This window comes from Lycium barbarum, chromosome 3 (assembly GCF_019175385.1).
Source record: "Lycium barbarum isolate Lr01 chromosome 3, ASM1917538v2, whole genome shotgun sequence".
Classification (NCBI taxonomy): Eukaryota; Viridiplantae; Streptophyta; class Magnoliopsida; order Solanales; family Solanaceae; genus Lycium; species Lycium barbarum.
This window is the reverse complement of record NC_083339.1, coordinates 30,454,086-30,478,301: the sequence shown is the minus strand read 5'-3', so window position 1 is coordinate 30,478,301 and position 24,216 is coordinate 30,454,086. Positions and strand designations below refer to the sequence as shown.

General features: G+C 37.7%; 2 protein-coding genes across 3 annotated transcripts; both read left to right on the top strand.

Annotated features, from left to right (window-relative positions):
* Positions 1 to 368: 368 nt before the first annotated feature.
* Positions 369 to 7,113, top strand: LOC132630928 (uncharacterized). The gene is made up of 3 exons (XM_060346511.1): positions 369 to 1,305; positions 1,686 to 1,770; positions 6,849 to 7,113. The coding sequence occupies exons 1-2, from the start codon at positions 457 to 459 to the stop codon at positions 1,731 to 1,733; spliced, it is 897 nt and encodes a 298-aa protein (XP_060202494.1). The 5' UTR covers positions 369 to 456; the 3' UTR covers positions 1,734 to 1,770; positions 6,849 to 7,113.
* Positions 7,114 to 7,375: 262 nt separating this feature from the next.
* On the top strand, positions 7,376 to 10,476 carry LOC132630927 (uncharacterized). Of its 2 annotated transcripts, none has more exons than XM_060346508.1 (2): positions 7,376 to 8,334; positions 8,813 to 10,476. In XM_060346508.1, exons 1-2 carry the CDS (start codon positions 8,312 to 8,314, stop codon positions 9,963 to 9,965), a joined length of 1,176 nt encoding a protein of 391 aa, XP_060202491.1. In that variant the 5' UTR covers positions 7,376 to 8,311; the 3' UTR covers positions 9,966 to 10,476. The 2 variants fall into 2 exon arrangements, with proteins under 2 accessions (XP_060202491.1, XP_060202492.1); XM_060346509.1 differs by lacking the exon at positions 7,376 to 8,334 and adding an exon at positions 8,342 to 8,565.
* Positions 10,477 to 24,216: the final 13,740 nt, after the last annotated feature.

The following is a 24,216-nucleotide window of genomic DNA, read 5'->3' as shown; positions in this document are numbered from 1 at the left end:
ATTAGTATTTCTTCCTCATAATTTAAGTGTCTTATTTTAACCCGCCTTAATGATTGTTCGTAATGGGCCTACCATTTAACGTACGTATGTCATTAAAAAAGTAAAAGGAGATATAAAAAAGTAAAAGGAGATATTTAGATCTTGTAATCTTAAGCTTATCATGTATATACATATTAAAATTGAAAACTTACTAAATATAAAAATAAAACATTCTTTTTGAAAAATAAGACACTTAAAATAGAATGAAATGAGCATTAAATACAAAAACATATCATACTTTCTAGTATTAATTGAAAAAAGAATAAGTGTCACGTAAATGAAAAAGTACCTTTTCCACCGGCACAAGTACAATATAACACACATAAAAGAAAACAAAACAAAAGACAACATACAAATTATAGGCTACCTATATTGATAAAAAGCATTTGCCCACAATTCACATGCTTGACCTAAATCATGGGTGATCTGCCAATAAACAAAATCCAAATCTCCGGCACAACTCTCACCTCTCTTCTCCACCGTCTATTCTCATCTCCAGGCGATATACACGGTCTCCTATTCGGCCACGTGTCCTTCTCCACCACCACCCCCCTCTCCGACGACCTCACCTCCACCACGTCATCCTCTGGCCCCACTCTCACCGCCACTATCACTAATTTCCTCTCTATCCCATCTCACTTCCCTCTCCCTTTACATCAAAATGACAATTCTACCCTTCTTCTTGGTTGGTTTTCAGGTCGCCGTAAAACCCCTTTAAGACCTTCTTTAAATGATTCCCAAACTACCCTTTCTCTAACTTCTTCATCTTCTTACCATTTCACCCCGCAAGATTCACCTTGTCCACTTTCACTCCCACCATCTTTGTTCCTTTTACTAACAACCCCTTTTCAAGAACAACTAATACACACCCATGAATACAAATGTTATCAGTATCGTGTTTCAAGTGTCACATTTGAGCCCAGAAGTTTGGATATTGTTAACATTGGTCCATCATTTCGATCGAATTACGGCTCTTTCAGTCCTATTTCGCCGTTTCCTACAATGGCATGTGATTTAAGGGGACCTAATGCGATGGTTGAAGATGAAAAGATTGAATCTTTGGTGGGTATTAAGAGGGGTTTGAAGGATCAGAAAGAATTGGATTTGTGTGCTGAAGGTTTTGAAATTGGGAGATTAGGTAAGTTGATGGGATCCGATGCGTCGAATTATACGGCTGAATTGGAGAGTTTGTATGATAAAATGCTTGTTAAGCTTGATAGTTTGGCTAGATTGGTGGAAAAAAGCTCTGCTAAGGTTCTTGAACAGGTATGATTGAAATAAAAAAATAGGGAAATTACACTCTTCTGGGAGAAAATATTTACGCCACGTAGTGCATATTTTGAGTTTGTTACCCGGCTTAGCCCATAGTTGTGTATAAATACGGTTGATGCATTATTTATAATGCTTTCCCAGACATAATGTTGTATAATATTGTATATTGGGCTACGTGAGGTAATATTTTATGTTGGGCTTTATATTTTTGAAAATTTCCAAAAATAATAAAGCCGGGAGTATTTACATTTCGATTTTGTGCTCTATACACAACTAGCTTGGGGTTTTGAGGCATGCATAGTTGTTGTTGTTCTACTTATTTTGGATATTGATGGGTTGAACTTTATATTTATACTGATTTGAAATGCTGGCAGGAAAACCATAATATGAAGTTAAGGAGCAAGGTTGCAGGCTTGGAATGAATTTTGATAATTCAGGTGGAATTTCTCCTTTTGTAAGGTAAAAATCTGCTCGTCTCATGCACATATGTGATTTTCAGGTAATAACAATTAACAACTGTTTGGCATGTTGGTAAATACGTCAATGATCTCATGTGCGAAAATCTCCCTTGTCTTGTGCGCGGAGCATTATGATATTCTTTGTTTCATTGTGTTTCCTTATGCATTTGGTAGTGATGGTTGATTCCCTGTCCTACAGTTGTACCTTAGTTGTACCTTTACCTCTCTGCACGGTCAACTTTTAGTGGTTTCCATCAGCAATTCGATATAACGATTTGGATTAACTAACAATATCTTTGCAAATTATATATGTGCCTTTTAGGTGTTGCATCACGCATGCGTGCATATAGTAAATGCAACTGTGCCATATACATTTGATTTCTTAGGATTTCAATCAATTCTTGTTGTAGAAGAATAATAGATAATACAAATGAGCGTAATTATCGTTATTTTTTTTTTCTGGCTTAGACAACCATTGAATGTTGAAGACCTTAGCGGATAGAAAATATTTGAATATTATATCCTTACAAGGTGGTTAAGTTCTGATTCACATATGAAATATTTATACTCATATGACTGCATGTGAAATAGACAACCATTATGTGTAGAAGAAATCATACCAGACAGAGAACATTTGGATGTGATATTTTTAAAAGTGTTTCAGGTTTATCTCTTCAGATTGCATGGGCTATATTAGTGGTAACTAAAATTGAGTGTAGCTAAAGACTAAAGTGGGACGAGTTACCTCAGATGCTTGGAGGATTGATGTTCATAGTTGTTCAGAAGAAGTGAAGCGGCTCAAAAATGAAATTAAGGATATGATGTGAGCTTAGCACTTGGTCATTGGTCCTTATGTTTTTCAAGCTTCCTCGTGCTAGATCCAGATTTATCCAAAATAATGGTAACCGAACAACAAGAATATTTTCATAACTTTTAGATGTAGTATTCGGGTGCTCTGGATCATAACCTAGTACTAGTAACCTATGTTGCTCGGAGTCTTCTGCCACGGCCCAACCGGAGGGCCATGACGGGCACCCGGAGTTAACCTACTGAGCACCACAACACGTACATGCATATCATATCTATACCTGAGTGGGCCATCATGCTAACTCATAAATATCATATACTGTGTGGAACACAAGCCCAAAAGATAATATGCATATATCATCAAGCTAATCCCAAGTATACATGCCGACAAGGCTATCAAAACGAGGATACAATAAAACATAGACCTAGAAGGTCATGGAACATTTGACTGTGCATATCTGTCTACGAGCCTCTACTGGATTGCATAACATCATAAGAACGGGACAGGACCCCGCCATGCCCATATGTACATAAAAGAGTCATACCAACTGGACTGCTACTCTGGAATAAGTGGAGTGCTCCTGTACAACCACTGAGAAGACAACCTAGGAGTCTGATCCGTCTTCCTGTCTACCTGCGGGCATGAACGCATCGTCCACAAACAAAAGGACAGTAGTACGAATAACGTACCGAGTATGTAAGGCGGTAATATAATATAACAAACATATACGGTCGAGAAGAAGAATAAGAATCAACCTGGCACTTCTGATTTACCGATGAGAATCTAGTATATATGCCTGTCTATACTCTCGTATGCTTTACTACATCTATGTACAATACTGTGGCTTTGACCTACTTATCATCCTGGTGCTATCTGCCCAACTGATTAGTGGTAACTGACCGACCGGCTGTAGCGCGGTGGTAACTGCACATCCGATTATCACCGGATGGTAGAGCGCATGTCATAACTGCCCGACTGATCAGTGGTAACTGCCCGACCGGCCGTAGCTCGATGGTAATATCTGCCCAACCAGCCGTAGCATGGTGATAAATACATATCTACTCGACTGGCCGTAGCTCGGTGGTATAACTGCCCAACCAGCAGTAGCATGGTGGTAAATAGTGATACATAATCTGCCCAACTGGCCGTAGATCAGTGGTAAATATAATCGACATCATAACCAGACCCCTATGGGTAATTTCTATGCACTTCTCATAATCATCGCTTATCCGTTAACCAATTTTGGATACTTTGACCAAAATCGAGGGAAAAATTCCGGACAGATTTAATGATTTATGTAATCAAAACAAAAGCTACGGTGAAATTGAAGAAAATGGAATAACTTGTATATAGAAATTTCTATGTCACTCCTTTTTCCTTATATCTCCTTCTGAGATTCTCCTCTTGATCAAAATTCTCCTCAAGTTTTTCCCATATCTCATAAATTAGGTTTTATAACTCTATTTTAAGAATTTTTAATTATTTTTTGCCGAAACCCCGCACTCGTATCCGTACCCACGAATCTTAAAATTTAGGTCATGACGAATCCGACCTCTAGATCCCTACCCGTATCCGACACCCGCACCTGAGTCCGAGCAACCTAGCTAGTAACATAACAAGTACGATATTGATACCATTCAACTGAATGTTAGGGAATAAGAGCTGCATCTCAATTGTTCTCCTATCACCAATGAGCATATACTCCCTCTGTCCCAATTTATGTAATAACTTTCCTTTTTAGTCTGTCCCAAAAAGAATGATATTTCCTTACTTGGCAATAATTTAACTTTAAACTTTACCTTTTATGCTTAACGAGATGATCTATGACCACACAAATATCTTTGGCTTATTTTAGACCACAAGATCAAAAGTCTTCCTTTATTTCTTAAATTCCGTGTCCAGTCAAACTATATCACATAAATTGAGACGGAGGGAGTACTATTTTCCCTTTTAGGTTATTCTGGACTTTTCAATAGCTACGGTGTTTTATTGGAATAGGTTTCGTGGGACTCTTTCAATCTAACAAGAAGATTTCAACTCTCACCTTATATATGGTTCTAAATCTTGTACGGGATGTAGAGAGTGTAATATCTCTAGCCGATAACTTCCGCATTGGTACTCATGCTTAGGATGGTTTCCATGTCAACAACAAGGTCTTGGAGTGCTGTAAATACTCGTGGAAACCGAGCTTTCAAGTCAAACACATTAAACGAGTAGAAGAAGGAAAATGCAGCCCAGAGACGTGGAGTACAATTGGCTTCACGATTAGAGAATGTGAAGCCGGGTAGATATGGAGCAAAGGAACATCAAGACCCAAACGGCTCCACTATTCATAAATTTTGTTGACATTTGGTGGCAGCTAAGTGGCCAAACGGCTCTACGATTGCTAATCATGGGCATATTTTGGGTGTTTACTAGTCCGGTCCGAATTGTATTTCAGGGACCCTTTTGAGGCTATTTGGACCTTGTTTATTATTTCTTAGACCTAGTATAAATAGCCTTGTTTCCTTTTTGCGAAGGTTTATACTTTGATGAATGATGAGATATTCTCTTTCAATGTTGCACACTCTTGTTAGCTTAGATTAGGGTTAGCTTAGTTCTCTTCTTCGTCTTCATTGAATTATTACCGTAGTTAGTTAATTCTTGTGGAGTTCTCTACTTCTTGTCTTGGAGTGTTTCTTAATTTGAACGTTTATCTAATTGGTGCCAAAGGTAGGGGTAAGGTCTTCGTACATCCTCCCCTCTCCAGACCCCATGTTGTGGGATTACACTGGGTATGTTGTTGTTGTGCTAGATAATTCTAACCCCTATCCTTATTCCACATATCCCTTTACATGTTTTTCATCCGACCTTCATAGTGTTCTTGGGGTTTGGTCAAATTCATAACCCCCTTCTTTGAGTCTTCCTGGGTCGAGAGTTATCCCTGGCTCAGTGGAGTTGATGAAGGAAATAAGAGGCTCTTACAACTGATTTCATCTTGATACTATATCAACTTCTTCATCTAAGTAGTATTGTTTCATTGGTTGTAATTGCTAGAGTAGACAGCAGTGAAAAAACAAGAGGTGCTCCAGCAATAAATGGTGTTCATAGGTGAAAAAAGAAACTTCACTCATCACCCACCCAACCCCACACCTCAAAAACAGAGAAAATGAAATTCTCCTTCTCTGATTACTCCTTTTTTTAATTTATTTTTTAATAGGTAATGTAGGGATTTTATAAATGTAAAAACAGCACTAAGAAAATGCTGGAAAGGAATACATCCAAAGAGGACTTTACAATGAGTAAAGAATTAAGAAAATGAACATTCTCTGTTTACTCCATTCTTGTACTTCGTTTCTCTTAAAGCTTCTCAAAGGCTCTCATATAACGTCTAAAAGAAAATGGGTTTGTCATGGACTCGTAGTGGATTTAAAAGTAGACCAGACTGGATGATGTGTGTAACTCACTGCATTCTCTCTTTTCTAAGGAAATGGACACGTACGTAACTATGTTTTCCTAGCTTTTTGTGGTAGTGGAATGGAACATTCAATACTGTATTCTATGCAGTTATTGCTGTCTTACTAAAATTGCAATAGACGTTCCCTCGTCCTCCTCGTTGCCTCTGCTCATTAATAAGTTGTCTATTTGACTGGTCGAACAGAGACGAAAGTCTGCCATAGTGATCCGGGAGTCCCGTGTGGAAGGGCTCTCGCTCAACGGGGATCAAAGGTACGCCGGGGATAACAGGCTGATGACTCCCAAGAGCTCTTATTGACGGAGTCGTTCGGCACGTCCCCCATTAAGGCATTAACTCTGTGATGCCTAATAGGGAACTGGACCATAGTTCTTTATACTCTAGGTTAGGAGGAGTTGCAGGAAGATGTCCTATACAGGGTTCATTGAGAAGAACCAATGATCCCGTTACTATAAATGCGAAGAAACTCTCCATAATTTTGTTATTGATGGGGACCAAAGAGGGAAAAAAAACTCCTAAGCCAATCGACCAAATAGAGTGTTGGGGACCTCAAAGTAGGAGGAGGACATGCAGAGTGGAACATCAGGTTATTGATCAATTGCATAGTTTGAAATTGAAAGGTTTGCCATCTCTTGTGGAGAAATGCATGTTGTCCATTTCTCTAGTTGCATTATGAAGTCCAGATTTTTCTTGTACCCTACTAGCTATGCACTCTGGATGAACCTGCATAATGTTGCTTGCTTTCATGTCTCCTTGAAAGGGAAGGAAGAACCCTGTCTTTTATCTGAGATACTCTATTTTTTTGTCTGACTCGTAGATCACCTGCCGGTGAGGACAGCTGCTGATGAAGCCTTTGCAGCTTGATGTGTAAGAATTGCTGCTTGTGGTTGTGCATTTTTGATGAACTGAGTTGAAGATCTCCACAGCTTTTTCTGCTATTCCCAAATGTATTTCTAGTATGTGTATGTTTAACCTTGTTTTTATTAACAGACAGCCTTCTTTGTTCATATTCCCCAATTGGTTAAAAGTTTCGCTTAGTTTGGGATTGGTCCAAGACAAAATGGCTTGGACTTCTTCTTTTAGATACATTTTGTACTTGTTCTATTAAGATCGTTGTTATTATCCTGCTGCGGTAAGAGCAATTAGAAGATTCAGAACCAGCAAGGCAATGAATGATGCGATTGCTTCCTGATGGATTAGACGCATGTCTCGAGTTTGAATCCTGTTGCCAACAAAACTTGAAACCTGATATTTAAGTGGTGAAGCATATAGGTGCAAGTCCCATTACCCATCTGTGTTTCAGTCAAGGCTAGAATTTCTTGGTTAAAAAGATAAGCAATAATTCTGTGTGATTGATTATTGTTTTCGGTTGTTTTATTGAACTTTTTGCGCTACACTACATTAATTTAATTGAACAAGCATTCCTGGGGGTGGGGGAGCTAAAGCAAGAAATAAAGAACAAATAAAGATTATGGATTGGCTCAGTTGTAAAAGTTAACCCTTTGTGCGGGGGCAAGAGGGGTTGTTCAGATGGTAAGCGTCCTCTACCTCCAAACCGAAGGTTATGGGTTTGAGTAATCAAGGGAGCTCTGAAGGAAGGGGTAAATAATAATTAAAAAAAAACCCTCTGCGTCTCTAATCGTTAGACTAAGAATTCGTTTGAGGTAGATTCGAGAACCTCTTTTGATATAATTAAGTTTAAATAGAAGTAAATTGTTGCCAACTTTCTTTGCCCCCAAGAAACAAAGCCGCAATTACTTATCTTCTGCCTATTCTGGAATTGGAAAGAGCACGGAAAAGACAAGTGCTTGGGCCCCAAGAAAATTACACTTATGAAAATAGGTAATAAGGTATTTAAGTTTTAAAATTGTCCTACAGAGTCGGAAACGTGCCACGTAATTATCTGCTTCATCAACCATATGCTATTAACAGAAAATATATCATTCTCTTTCGTTCTAAATAATTACTTAATCCCCAAGGAAAAGCATAAATATTGACTTTAATATTATTACTGAAAATAGATAAGAATAACATCAGCACACTGTGTCATACAACCAAAAGCACGCCTTTATTATTTACATGTGCCTTTTCTTAAAGATATGTGTAATCCTAGTTTGAGAAGGAAAAGGTTTTGGGGTAGGAGGAAAAAGATAACTGAACTATTTACTCGTATATTTAAATAACTAAAGGCTAAAATAAGGATTAGAAAACAGACTCTTCCTGAAAACGACAATCTCTCATAGCAAAACTAACACTTTTATCAATTGGCTTTGACACGTTATGTCTTCTCACAATTTTCAAAGGTGATTTTCTTCAACTTTATCCTTTTCCTATGTGCTAAGGGACGCTATATGAATTATGTCTACTTTTCACTGAGGATTTGTATTATATCTACTCTTTAGTACTTACGTTTATTGGTTTTCAAGTTCTCAAATTTTTATTAGGAATTGGTTCCTTACTCCAATTTGGCCTAAAGATACCAAATCTTTATAGGAAACCGTGTAAGAACATCTTATAAAAGCCATGCAAAAAAGGTTAGCTTTAAATTTGGTAACTCTTTGCTGTTAGCAATTGGTACCCTTGTCTAATTTGGTCTTGGAGTTTGAATAAAATGAGGTTATGACATCTTATAAAAGCCATGCAATAAGGTGTTCTCGTAACTACCTTTGCTGCTGTACAAGAATCTTAGAAGTAACTTATTTTTGCTAAAAGGGAAGAAACCTTTTGTAGTCATTACTTGTTTTATTTTTATATGATGATGGTGAGTTCTTGTGGAAACAGGAGAATGAGAAGAAGGCGTAACGGATCGATTTCTATAGAGGAGACTCTGTCAATGTGGAAGCATTATAAGCAAGAGCTTACTGCTACCATTGATGGTGGGAACAAGAAAAGAAAAAGGAAAAATCCTGCCAAAGGGTCTAAAAAAGGTTGTATGAAAGGTAAAGGTGGACCTGAAAATTTAGTGTGTAAATATAGAGGTGTTAGGCAAAGAACTTGGGGAAAGTGGGTTGCTGAAATTAGAGAACCTGTTTATAATAGCAATGAGTATCAGAGTAATGGCAAGAGACTTTGGCTTGGTACTTTTTCTACAGCTATCGAAGCTGCTCGTGTCTATGACGAGGCTGCTAAGGCGATGTATGGCCACGACGCTATACTTAACTTCCCTGATTATTATTGTGTACAGAATGTTCAATTGGCTAATGACTCGTCGAGTGTTTCTATTGCGCGAACTACTTCATTGGAATCGAGTGAATCATCTGTTGAAGACCCAAGAATTGAACCTGATTTACAAATAGATGAAAAGATTATTGTGGATGATCGAAGTCTTGGTGAAAGGAACTTATGTTCTGTTAGTAGAGCTAATGAGGTTGAATGCCCTGTGAACGATTCTATGGACGATATAAAAGGTTTTAATTGTAGCTCGAGAATTGATCCAGAGCCAATTCTCGAGCCCACAAGTTCTTGTGTTGAAGTTGAGACACCCTCGGAGAATGAATTCGTGCAACATAGAGATTTGGAGCGCCTAGATGACGTGAACAAAGGGTCAAATAATTTTCGCATACTACACCAAGAAGATACTGAAGTGAAGTCAAACGACAGCATGTTTCACAAGGATGTTTTGAGACCAAATCAGAATTATAACTTTGTTGATCAAGTATTGCTGCCTTGTCCTCCCATTACACCACAGGTCTATGATTACTCAGCGAATACATTACGAGAACAACCATTGGATTTCAGGTCATCCGAAAATATGAGTGCAGATTTTCGTAGTCATCTAGATGCCTTGGAGTCCTTATTAATGGAAGACAATAACACAAGTGAAGCAACAACTATATTGAACGGGAATATCGAAGAAAGTTACCTGTTTCAGGCTTTCAGAGATGAATTATTTGATGTAAACAATTTGAAGAATGAGAAGCAGTCTGATTATTAGAACTACAACCAACAAGTCAATCTGCTGAGCCCTCAGACAAATGTTGCAGTTCATTCAGATGGAGTTATAAACAAGGAGGAAGACTCCAATATCAAGGAGCCTTACATCAATGTTGCAGGACTTGAGGACTATGGAACAGGGTTAGTATGGAAGATTTGTACAATTTGAGTTCTGATTTTGATATCTCAAGCTTTTTCAATGATATTTTTTAAGGTCCAAAAAGTGACGGATACTTTTAGACATTGTTGCTGTCCAAACTAGCTATAGGAAGTTTATAGGTTAGGATTCATATTTCTATAGGAGAGGAACAACATTGTGTGCTAGAACTATATCTCTTTGAATATGCATTTAGTCCATAGAAAGATAGATACATGTTATGCAAATTCATGGTTTAGAGTCTTTTGATCTTCTTATTATACTAGACATTCTTTTGATCTTCTTATTATAATAGACATACATACATACATTTGAGGTGGTTATTCACTATTCTTATGGTGAAAAGAGAAGGAACTCATTGCTCTTACCTCTTATAGTTCATTTGGATGTTGCTGCTATTCTTTTTTTTGGTTACCCAATCGGTGTAACAAAAGCGATTTCATACTCACGCTCGAACCCAAGATCTTGGTTAATGAGGAAGAGTACCTACTGGCTACCACTCCACCACAACCCTTGTTAGTGGATGTTTTTGCTATTTTCTACTAAGTTATCTTCTTTTACTACAAGGAGTCGTTTATACTTTCGATTTTAAGATGGTAAAAATTATGGGAAGTAAACGTTAGGAACCTCTTTTAAGGTTTCTATAACCAAATGCCCCCAGTTTTTAAAATATTCGTTTTGTCACGACACAATTTTCCTAATCCGTGATGACATCTAACTGTTCCCACGTAAGACGAAGTATACCAAAGTAGAAGAACAAGATATTAATCCATTGAGAGTTAATAAAGTCTAATAGAAACAATAGCATAGATAAAAACGTCAGGAACACGGCGGAAGTCTAAAACCCCCAAATTAAGATCCGATGTCACAAGTCATGAGCAACTAAAATAAGGGTACACATGTCTAAGAAAATACATCAAGGGCAGATATACAAAGGAACTTTGTCTGAAAGAAAAATAACTAGATAATAAGCCTCCTCGCTACTGTGAACGAAGGTAACGGCTCACCATTGGAAGCCTAGTCAATCCTCTAGGCACCTTCTCTAACTGCGCTGGTACTCGAGTTCGAATCTGCACACACAATGCAAAAAAAGAGAGGTAGTGAGTACATAAAATACTCAACAAGTATCATTGACTGTCCCCAACAAAGGATTAAACTAATAACCACTTTTGACGCTCAACTACAGAAGCCATCCATCTTGTGAGAAGGTTGGTGGAGCAGTATAGGGAGAGGAAGAGGGACTTACACATGGTATTCATCGACCTAGAAAAGGCTTATGACAAAGTCCCAAGACAGATCCTATGGAAATGCTTGGAGGCCAAAAGTGTACCTGTGGCGTACATTAGGGTGATCAAGGACACGTATGAGGGAGCCAAAACCAGGGTAAGGACAGTAGGAGGAGACTCAGAGCACTTTCCAGTTGTGATGGGGTTGCATCAAGGATCAGCTCTTAGTCTGTTTTTATTTGCCTTGGTGATGGATGGATTGACACGGCAAATTCAAGGTGAGGTGCCATAGTGTATGCTTTTCGCGGACGACATAGTCCTGATCGACGAGACTCGTAGCGGAGTTAACGCTAAGCTGGAGGGTTGGAGACATACTCTGGAGTCTAAAGGGTTTAAACTGAGTAGGACCAAGACAGAGTACTTGGAGTGTAAGTTCAGTGAAGTACCTCAAGAGGCTGGCTTGGAAGTGAGGCTTGGTACCCAGGCCATCCAGAAGAAAAGTAGTTTCAAGTACCTTGGGTCTATTGTGCAAGGCAGCGGGTAGATTGACGATGATGTCACACATCGTATTAGGGCAGGGTGGATGAAATGGAGGCTTGCTTCCGGAGTGCTATGTGACAAGAAGTTGCCACCAAAACTTAAGGGCAAGTTCTACAAAGTGGTGGTTAGACCGACTATGTTGTATGGGGCGGAGTGTTGGCCAGTTAAGATCTCTCACGTTCAAAAGATGAAAGTTTCCGAGATGAGAATGTTGAGATGGATGTGTGGCCACACCAGGAGTGACAGGATTAGGAATGAGCATATTCGGGATAAGGTGGGGCCTCGGTGGAAGACAAGATGTGAGAAGTGAGATTGAGATGGTTTGGGCATGTGAAGAGGAGAGACACAGATGCCCCAGTGCGGAGGTGTGAGAGGTTGGCCATGGATGGTTTCAGACGAGGTAGGGGTAGGCCGAAGAAGTATTGGGGAGAGGTAATTAGACACGACATGGCGCAATTACAGCTTACCGAGGACATGACCTTAGATAGGAGGGTTTGGAGGACCCAAATTAGGGTAGAAGGCTAGTAGATAGTCTCGTTTTCCGTTCTTATTAGTAGTCGCATTATCGCAATATAATTTCTTGTGCTCAGATTTCTGCTATTATCTGTTATTTCTTGTGCTTTGATTATCCTGTGTTATCTGTGTCGCTTGCATTATTTCATTTCGTATCGCTTTGAATCTCTTAACCTTATCTGACTTCTTTTTATGCTTTTATTGAGCCGAGGGTCTTTCGGAAACAGCCGTCCTACCTTGGTAGGAGTAAGGTCTACGTACACTCTACCCTCCCCAGACCCACGATGTGGGATTTCACTGGGTTGTTGTTGTTGTTTTTATGTAACCTATGTAGTTAAATAAGAGAACTGTTTACCGCTAATGGTTTTAGGATAAAAATTAAATTTGTTTGAAAGGGGTGTTCGATCACAAACCCTTTTTCTAGTAGTTAAACCGAGAAAGATATGTAAAAAGCAAGAATGTGAATAGCATGAAATGAAGAGACAATGATTAGAAGGTATAATGCTTGCAAAAATTATCATCGACTGCTAAATCAGATAAATAAAGTAGTGAATGTGGATAACTCGACAGGATTGTAACTAATTCATGACCTTGGAATCTTCTCATCTCATTGATTTTTACTCTAAACTTTCCTACGTTTCCTGTGCAATCTCTAGTCCCTGTTACATGCTTACAATTTGCGTAGTTGTTACAATAATTCACCAACCCTTTGGTAAAAAATCGCTCTGTGAACTGAAAAATCTAAGTAACAACCTATGTGAAGGCTACGTATAGAATTAGTAACATTCTGGAATTGTTTCACAATATCTGTCGCTTCAATCTACCTAAATTCCAAGTATGATATCTAATGAATAAGAATCAGATTTAGAAACCTAAATGATAAATTAGAAACCTCCTGATACAAAGAGAGTTACTAATACTCTTGTGGTTGTAGCTCTTCTAATTGTGCCTCCCTGTCGACAGGGGGCATACACAATAAGGCGTGGACGATTTGTATTTTATATTTATTTGATTAGTATTACTCTAACAAAAATGTATTTTATCTTAAGCTAGCACATCTTCCTTAGAAATAACAATTGTTGAGTTTAACTCATTTGATTCATATTAACTCATATAATACCTTGAATGATGATAAGAAGAAAATGTTATCACGTAATTGCTTAAATATCTTTCTTTTTTGGGTCTCAACTTGTTTGTTGGTAAATTAAGCATTTTTTTTTTGCACGGATTGCCATTCAAAGGTACTGATCTTTAATTTTTGCCCCTCAAATTGTTAGAAAGCAAAGAATAAAAATTTAATCTAAAGGCTGTATGAAAATTTAATTCATTCCGGATGATTTCATTCATTCATTGTGCACCTATTTATACAAAACTATGTAAAAAAAAGATAATAAATCTTTCCACTTGCTATTTTCCTAGTGGTTCCCATTGTAACTAACTCTAACAACTATAGAATCTTCTAATTTATCTATGTATAGCTATATGAAAATTTAATCTAAAGGCTGAAAATCATCCAACACATTTTGTGTTGGGTGCTTGCTGATTTAGTTTGGGCCTCGATGAGCATGTGACATTTTGGGCCCAAAACCCTTAAGTTCAGAATTTTGAGTTGGCCCACTATTTTGTTCCACTTCATGAGTTGGCCCATTAATTTGTTCCACTTCACACACACTTGAACAGTTTCCCCATATTGCAATCCCGTTCAAACTTAGGGATTTCCCCCTCTTCTTCATATCTGTACTTGATTCACCTAAAATGGAAGTAGAAACCTTGCTATCTTCAACACCCCCCCCCCCTCAAGTTGGAGGGGAGGGAACTGAGACCCAACTTGTCGAGCAAGGATTGATGAGAAACACCAGAAAGAGGCTTAGTGAAGAGATCGGCGAGCAGAGAAGAGGCCGGTACAAAAGAGAGTGAAATCAAACCGGCAAGATATTGCTATCTGACGAAATGACAATCCAGTTCCACGTGCTTGGTACGTTCGTGGAAAATGGGATTGAGAGCAGTTTGGATTGCTGCTTGGCTGTGGGAGTGCCCCGGAATTGGAAGTATAGGAGGACAACCAAGGGCATGCAAAAGTTGACTAAGCTAGGTAAGCTTTGCTACAACCCTCCTTATAGATCGGTACTTAGCTTTTGCTGAGGAAAGTGAAATGGAAACCTGTTTTTTGATTTCCATGAAAGAGGGGAACCCCCAAAAGTACTGTAAAAACCACTGATAGAACGCCTAGAATCAAGGCAAGCACCCCAATCAGCATCACAAAATACTCAAATAGAGAAAGTAGGGTTAGCAGATAGAAATAATCCTTGTCCTGGGTCATTTCTTAAGTATCAAATCACCCTCAAAGCTGTAGTGAAATGAGGCATGCGAGGGTGTTGCATGTATTGACTTAGATGTTGTACTGCAAAGGAAAAATCAGGTCTAGTGTGTGTGAGATAGTTAAGTTTGCCAATTAATCTTCTGTAAGTAGTAGAATCAGTAATGAACTCTCCAGAATCAGCTAAGAGTTTTTTACTAGGATTTAGGGGAGAAGAAACCAAGGGTAGATGAGAAACATCAAATTTAGAGAGTAATTCCATGATGAATTTCCTTTGTGTAAGCATAAGACCATAATCTTCCCTAAGCATCTCAATACCAATAAAATAGTGCAAATTCCCAAGATCTTTAACTTTGAATTCTGCATCAAGAAACCGTTTCAATTGTTGTATTCCTGATGCATCATTCCCTCTTAGAATAATACCATCCACATAAACTGCCACAATGGCCATGAGATCACTTGATTTCTTGATAAACAATGAATAATCTTTCAAAGATGCAACAAAACCTTTAAAAACCAAAGCTGCTGCAAGCCTGGTATACCATTATCTTGAGGCTTGCCTTAATCCATACAAAGATTTTCTTAAACTGCAAACATGATGAGAACTAGGTGCATTCATGACTGCTGGAAATTTCATATAGACCACTTCATTGAGATCTTCATGTAAAAAAGAATTATTTACATCTAATTGAAAAAGATCTCATTTTTTCTTGACTGCAATAGCTAGAATAGACCTGATAATGGTCATCTTAACCACTGGAAAGAAGGTTTCTGTGAAATTAATCCCTTCTTTTTTAATATCTCCCCTTACCACTAGTCTAGCCTTCAATGTTTCAATGCTTTCATCTGATTTGTGTTTTACTTTATACAACCACTTACAAGGTAAAGCAAGCTTTTTGTCCTTTAGGTAATTCCACAACTTCCCAGGTTTGGTTGAGTTCAAGTACTTCAATCTCATTTGCCATAGCCTGCTGCCAACCTAGGTGTAATGAAACTTGAAGAAAACTAGTAGTCTTTATAATGTTAGAAATAGAATTGAAAACTAGTTGATTGTCAAAAGATATGGCTGAAAAAGGATAGACAAAGGAAGTAAACAAGAAGAAGTAAAATTAGTGAGATAAACATTGTTGCAAACATAATCAGACAGGTAGGAAGGTTCTTTGTGTTCTCTAGTGCTCCTTCCAGGAGGAGTAGGTGGTAAGGGTTGGTGAGGTGGTGAGATTCCCTCATCTATTATAGGTGAGGCAGGAGGAGTGATATCAGGTAGAATTGGAGAAGCAAGAGTTTGAGGAGGAAGAGTAGGAGGTGTGATGTCTTCCAATATAACATCAGATACTGGGTAAGTGTAGGAAAAAGGACTAGGAGGAGAAAATACAGGCACAAAACTAGTAATAGACTTGGATTTGAAAGGATAAGTATCTTCATGAAAAATTCTCTTAGTCTTAACATTAGAAGTTTGTATCCCTTTGACCATATGGGTAACCTATAAAAGCACAAGGAATTGCTCTAGGTGCAAATTTTGATCTGTTTTGAGCTAAAGTTGAATAAAAACAAAGGCATCCAAAACATCTTAGGTACTGGTAATAAGGAGGTTGTTGAAAAATAATCTCATAAGGTGTTTTTCCTTTTAAAACTCTAGAGGGATATCTGTTGATTAAGAAAGTGGCAGTTAAAAGACACTCACCTCAACATATGATAGGAAAATTTGACTGAAATAGCAAGGCCCTTGATGTTTCTAGTAGGTGTCTTGTTTTATTTCTACAACCCCATTTTGTTGTGGGGTTGCTACACAAGAAGTTTGGTGCAATATACCTTGGGTGACAAGAAATTCAGAGGCAATGGTCCCCTTTCCCAACTCTAAGGCATCTTATTTTTTTTACTTTTCTGTTGAATTGTCTCTCTACCATGCTCAAAAACTATTTTAACATAGTGAAGGCATTTCCTTTAGAACTTAGAAGATAGGTCCAAGTAGGTCTACTAAAATCATCCAAAATGGTTAACAAATATTTGTAACCATTACAAGTTGCCTTATTATAGGGAACCCAAGTGTGAATGTGAATTAGTTCAAAGACTGCTTTGTATTTATGGTGCTTAAAGGAAATGGTAATCTGGATTGTCTTGCTAGAGGGAAAACATCACATTTACCATCAGGAACAGATTTAAAAGGAAAAGAACTGAGATTCTTCATTGATGAAAGAGGCATATGCCCAAACCTTACATGCCATAATCTTACATTAGAATTCTCTTTAATTGAAACTGAAACAGGAGCAAAAGTACAACTACGAAAACTAGAAACTGAAAATAAAACTTCATTTGTCTTGAAGAAACTCTTAGGCTTGGAACTGAAAGGGAAAAAGTGATAAAGAAAATGGCTAGCTTGACCAAGTACCAGAGGCCTCTTCACTGAAATGGCCTGCAAAACACATTGAGTGGAAGAAAAAGTGATTAGATATTGTAATCGAGTGCACATTTAATGAATAAATAACAGATTAAGTCTGAAGGAAGGCACATATAGTACATTCTGAATGACAAGTTCAGGAAATAAACAAACACTTCCTGCATGAGTAGCTTTGACTTTGAATCCATTACGCAGATTGACATTGACAGGTGTGCGGTTCACTTTTACGTGAGGCATAAAACCTACTTCAACGTTGTGGACTCTATTGGATTTTGGTATTTTTAGAGTCGCTACCTAATTTATAAGGGAAATTAGGAAAACCAAGTAAAAGGGTTTAGTCAAAGAAGAGGTAAATCCTTTTTAAACCAGAGTTCGAGGTAAGGGTTTTGGTGATTCCTCGAGGAAGGCATTAAGACACCCTGATATTAAGAATCCGTAGAATACGGTTGATCTTCGAGCTTCAATGTGTGATTATTGTAATTATTTGCTTAAATAGTTTAGTTTCTTGTATAACTTGTCATGGCATATCATAAAATGTTTTGGCAAAATCCCTTTGTTTTGAAGATGAAAGAGTTGAATTTTCCTTTGAAAAAAATGTATATAAGGTTTAAAGAAAGAGTTGAATTTTCCTTTGGAAAAAATATATATATAAGGTTTAAAGTTATTTCATTTCCGGACCGAAACACACTTAGGATTTTGTCTTAAGTAGAGGTCAACTTAAATTTTGTCCAATGTTATGCCTTTTTGTCCTTATAAATTTTATTGAAAATTTTGAGTATATCTCCTTTATAAACAAGCCATGGGTTTATACGAGTATGAAAAGTGTTTCTTTTCAAATGCAACATATTTATCCATTTTTAGTTATTTTGAAGGTCAACCATATCCCACTTTAAACCCTTTCTTCAAACTAAGGTTTAAGTGTATTTCCTTTGTTTGATTAACTTAAAGTTGGGCTTGGCCCAAAAAGATTTGAAAATGCGTAAGTCTTTTAAGTCCACTTTTACACTTACTATTTTATGAAATCAATTTTTCAGTTTTGCCTTTAAGTCCAAAGAAACTGCCAATTTTTTTCTTAAAAATCCTCACACACAACTGTCTCTAACTTATTTTTTCCAGTTTTAAAACATCAATTTGTTTAAAAATGATACATATATATATTAGCATGTTCCCGTTTCCAGTTTTTCTTTTGTAAAAAATGAAGGAAGATTTATAAAAAAAAAGTCATTTCTTTGTTTCAACTCTTGGAGGTATGATCATCTTATCTTTTGTTGGGTCTTGGTTTTGAAAAATCATTTGACGGCTCCTGTCCAGGCTAAATGACCTAAGTATCATTTTCGCCTAAATGTCTGAGTTCATAACTGTCACGCCCCGAACCATGGCCTGGGCGTAACACGGCACTCGGGCCTAGCTTGCATGTGTCCGAGCGAACCTCATGGCTTGCTTGTTAACATGGGCATCAAAACAATATACTCTATATGATGCAATTTAAATGAACCATGAAAGTGTAATTTGCGGAATAAAGTCTTGAAATTATCTCATAGCGTGAAAAATCGTGAAAACGTAATAGTCTGTAAGCATGAAAACATAACTGACTCTGTGAACTAACATCTGTCTATGAAACCTCTAAAACATGTCTGAATACCAACTACCAGGACATAGCCCTGGACTACCATAACTGAATACTAATGCGAACTCTATGTTGAACCCCGAGAGGAGTGGGGCTCACCAATAAGCTGATAACTGAAGTGATCCTACTGCGCAGGTGTATGCTCCTGAAAACCGGTATCTGCACCGTGAAGTGCAGGCCCCGGGCAAAAGGGACGTTAGTACATGGTGAATAGTACTGGTATGTAAAACCTGCTGAAATGAAGAACATGACACAACATAGGTATAGGACATGAACTGAAACTGAATGTAACTTGAACATGAGCATGAAACGTGAGTAAAGTCTGAAAACAGTAAATCAATGGAAATACATGTATGTAAAATTGCTTGTAACGTGGGGAACGCTATAGTATAACCGACGACATGATCTGGTACTTGCGTCCTACCAGCAGAACACTCACACCTTGCCAGGGATATGAGATTTACGTGATAATAAGCATGTAAGGATCCAAACTGCATAATGAAGGTGTTGCCTCCTTGCTGATAACCCTTATCCTACGGTGGCAATGTAGTTTCAGGATATCTGAGCCTTCTCGGTTAACTAAGCAATTTCCAAAAACATGAACATGATATAGTTGGCTAAGAAGCCCATGATTTTCGTGAAATAACTTGTAAATAACTTGTAACATGGTTTCATGAAATATCTTGTAATATGGTTTCTTGAGATAACTTGTATAGTCTTGCAAACATGTTCTTGATTCATGAGTAATAACAATAGTTCATAAAGTTATATATATATATATATATATATATAATTGATTTGAAAACATGCTTGTAACTTGCTACATAAAATCATAAAGTTTCATATAAACATAATGAGAACACATGAGGAAGAATTCATGATTCATGGATTAAGCTAGGGTTCCTAATAACCGTAATGGAAGATTAGGAATACAATAACGAATATAGATACAAAATTCATGTACATAAATACATAAATATGGGCTACCAATATGTTGGGTTTAATGCCCTAGGATTTGAACTTCATGAATATCAAGAAATGGAGCATGGGGAAGAACGTAGAGATTCCCACATGTGGATGGAAGTTCTACATACCTTAGTTGCTCCAAAACTTGAATTAGAGACTTGAGTTTTGAAGAATATTTCCCTAAATCTTGATTCTTGAACCTTGAGATGGGTTTTCTTGAAAACCCTAGTTTATGAACAATGATTTCTTGCTTAGATTACAAGGATATATATTAGAATGGGCTTGGAATGATTAGAAGGGTTTACTTAAGTTAGAAAGAGATTAGGGACTTGAATTCAACCTAGAATCATGATAAAACTTACCTTGTAGGGTTCTTGAGGCTTGGGACTTGTTCTTCCCGACTTTAGGGTAATTTTTCGTGACCAGGGGTGTTAGGGAAATAAACCCCAAGCTTAAATGTAACTTAAAACGCGAAATCCCGACTTTTTGACCCGAATCCGACCTGTTACGCGATGGGTCCGCGATGCGGGGCCATCGCGCGACATTCGGTAGGTTGATTCTCAGAGTTTCACGATTGGGCTGCGATGCGGGGCCATCGCACGCGCCCCCACGCGCTTGAAAAAGCGACGTGTGTCGGTTCTGCACAGTGTTAGGTAAAATGGACATAACTTCTTGTACACATCTCTGTTTGGTCTCCACAATATACCGTTGGAAAGCTATTTCAAAGGTCTACAACTTTTATGTTTTACGTTTGCTCAAATGCCCAACAGAATTTAACAAAATTGTACTGGAAGGCAGACGTATCGAAAACTTAGCCGATTCTATAAAATATTAAGTGCCTTACTATTAGCCATATTGAGACGATCATATCTCCTTGCTCCGATCTCTGATTGGCTTGGTCCTTATATCGTTAGAAAAGTATTTCTACATACTACAACTTTCATTAAGGGTACTTTCCCAAATTCCCAACTAATCAAGGATTTATGGCTGCTCGAAGTAGGCCTATCAACCATTTTCGCAAAACGTTCAAACCTTCAGTTTTCCATTAAAACTTTAATGATATGAGTCCAAACTTAGTTCCAAGATACGGGGTGTTACAATATCTCCCCCTTGGGATCATTCGTCCTCGAATGATGGGTCTTGGTTAGGTATGGGACTGGACATGTCATGAATACATGAACGTGATGAAAATGACATGAAACATAAGAGCTTGACATGATTACATGAAAACATGGTCATGGATCATGAGAACTGAATACGTGATTACATATAAGCATGTACATAGGAACATGAAACTGAGTAGCGCCTACATGAACTAGAATCATGAGACCATTGTCCTCGATTCATAATGATCAAGAGTTACTACTAACTCTAGAATTTATGAAAATTATGGCAGGACTTCCTTCGTAATTCGGACTCTCATGACATTTCTCAAACGCCTGTCAGCTAATTAAAGTATCAACATAAACCTCACAGGGTATCTTAATACGTATGATGAGGCATAATCTTAATTACTGAATCTTGAGTGTGGCTAACATGAATACTGAGCTGGCCTGAACACATGATTATTGGCTGAATGATTACATGATTACTATACATGGGGTTTGGAAGAGAATTTGTAGGCACGAATGACATGAGTACTGGAAAATAGGCACGAACATGACATGATTACTTGGACGTGAGGAGCATGACATGGGACATAAATACATGAAGACTGGCTAGCATGAAAACATGAGTGCTAAACTTTTATAAAATACAAACACGTGTAAACATGGACATCAACATGAGATCTGAATGTCGAAAACATGATTGTTACAACATGAGGGTTGAATACTGAGCTCAGGTAGGATCTGAATACTTAGAGACTTGATCATAGATGTTCATGTGTTACCACGATAGACCTACGAGATAAGAGTACGACTTAGGCTTTGAATATAAGTGCAACTCCGTGCGAATGAGATAGAGTTGAGTCATATACTAGGAATGTGATTCTAACATAGGTATTCATAAAGCTCTAGCGTAGGCATGACATGATACATCAAATCTGGGTAGAATATTTTTGAGATAATTTAGTACCATAGAATACCTGAAGGCTCACTATGAACTTGGAACATACCTTACCTCGAACCTTACCCCTTTCGCTCTGAAACATAATATGAATATCTTGGCTTACCTTGCTTATTATTGTAAGCAGATCATTAAAAAGTGAGTGAAAGGGATCATTCATACGAATCAGAGACTTAATCTGCGAAGATAGAAGTGGCGTGGGTACATCAGACTGAAGAACATAACATGAAATATGTATACATGGAAATGGGACTAATATGGCATAAGACATGAATACATGAGTAGCATGGCATGGGGCATGAGAGACACGGCGTTTACATAAGTACTTCAAAGCTACATACCTTGACATTTGGACATTAGGTCATGAATATTGAAGTGTGAATAAGACATAAGTGTGACTTAAAGGGAGTCTAAGTTGTAGGCTTCACTCTTGAGTACTTAGAGACATAGGGATGGATAAGATATCACTTTTGGAACTTAGCTATACTTACAGAATGGGACATGGTTCAACATAGTTTACTCTTATTACTGTAAGTCGACACCCTCATTATACAATAAGACTCATGAAGGAAAGGATCATAGACATGAATACTTCATTCGTCAAGCACCTAAGGCATAAGTAAAAAGTCACCTTGAACTTAAACAGGGCATAGGTGCCAAGCTACGAGCTGCTTTAAAATAGTAGCCAGAGGAACATAAGCATGAGTTACGTAGAATCGTGGGTAGGACATCCATCTTGACTTACTCTTATCATTACCTACCAAACCCACTGTTATGCTATTTCTATATGTGGATGCTCAAAGAAGTCAGTCGTGGGCATGAGTACGTGAGAACATAGGTAGCATATCTTTGGAGTTGAAATAAATCATTTACCCAAGGCATTTTTCCCTTGTTCACGGGCCAGATGGGCATTCCATAGGATTCTTAGTCTTTAAACTATTGTGTTACCTTCTCCTCAATCATTATCAAAATCAAAATCATATTCGGAAAGCACTTAGAAGCTAGAACGTGGTCATGGGTATAAAAGAATGATAGATACGTGAGACATGAATGCAGTCTTTAACCTTGGACATGAGTACAACCTGATGTGAGAAACATAAAAGAACATTCCCTTGCATATCTTACTATCGTATGGAGTCTTAATTCGTGTATCTTAAACATGGAGTGTAAAGCTTTAACAAGGGCATAAGATAGGTATGCTAGGCATGTGTAGAGTACATTTGGGCATTGGTACTACATAGCGCATGATTTATTCTGGAATTGGAAATGTTACACTCTTAAACCTTTTATTCGCCCTAAAACTTGATCTCAGCGACATGACAAAAGACGAATTCCACACACTTTATCTTAGCTACATGAAACTGTGATCCTCTGACATTATCCTCTGACGCCTATCAACTTATGAAACACAACATCTATATCGACACCTTATCATGTTATCTCCCCCTTAGTTCAAAAGCAAACGTCTAAAGCCTGTGGATCCCTTAAGTTAGCGATAAGTGGTCATCTAGTGGTTCCGCTAATTTCCTCTGAAATACTGACGACTCATTTATTTAGCTTACTTCAAGCAAGTCTTACTTAGTGGGAAAATTGGATTACTTAAATGAATAGGTTTCTAATGTACATAGCTGGCATAAGCTTTGTCAGTCTTGGGGAATACTCTTTTCTGATAATTCTTAAAGGCTCTTCTTCTATAGCTTGCTCTTACTGCTTAGATGGTTTTCTTCTTTCACCCATGTCTATACCTCGAATTTAACTTAAACCCTTTGGGTTCTAACGCGCCCTCGGTGTATTTAGACGGTTGCCCACTCACTAGTATTAACTTGACTAAGTAACTCAAATCATACTTCTACTAACTCTGCTGAAAATTTCTAATTCACTGTATCTATTCAAACTTACTTACTATGCTTCTGTTAACCACTTGCTAGCATCACATTATCTAATTCTTCTCTGAGTACTAAAGTGAAGCATAAGGTTATTTATAACTTTTCCCCTTATCTGACTATTCTGGGGTTGTATACTTTCTTTCTGAACTATAGACATGGATCGCACTTAGTGAAATTTCATATGTCTCAAACAAGGAATTGGAACAACTAACCCCAAACTCCCTATACACTTTCAAAATTTATATCATACTATACACATCAGGGATAAATATTTAATCACATAACCTAAGAGGGAATTGTCATATCTTTTATCTCATAGTAATATCTGCTTCTTTTAGGAGCTTACTAACATCATACTCCTCTAGGTCTGATCTGAATAAGCTGAAATAATTTAAAACTAACCCTAGAAAAAATTCAATATCGTCTGCTCGTGGTTTTCTTATCGCATCAGTCCCTTCCTAGTCATGTGCATAAATCATATGACAAAATATATATATCCTTGAAAAAGCCGAGACTTTCTAGTATTACAGGTGATTGGCTCTTACGCTATTTCCT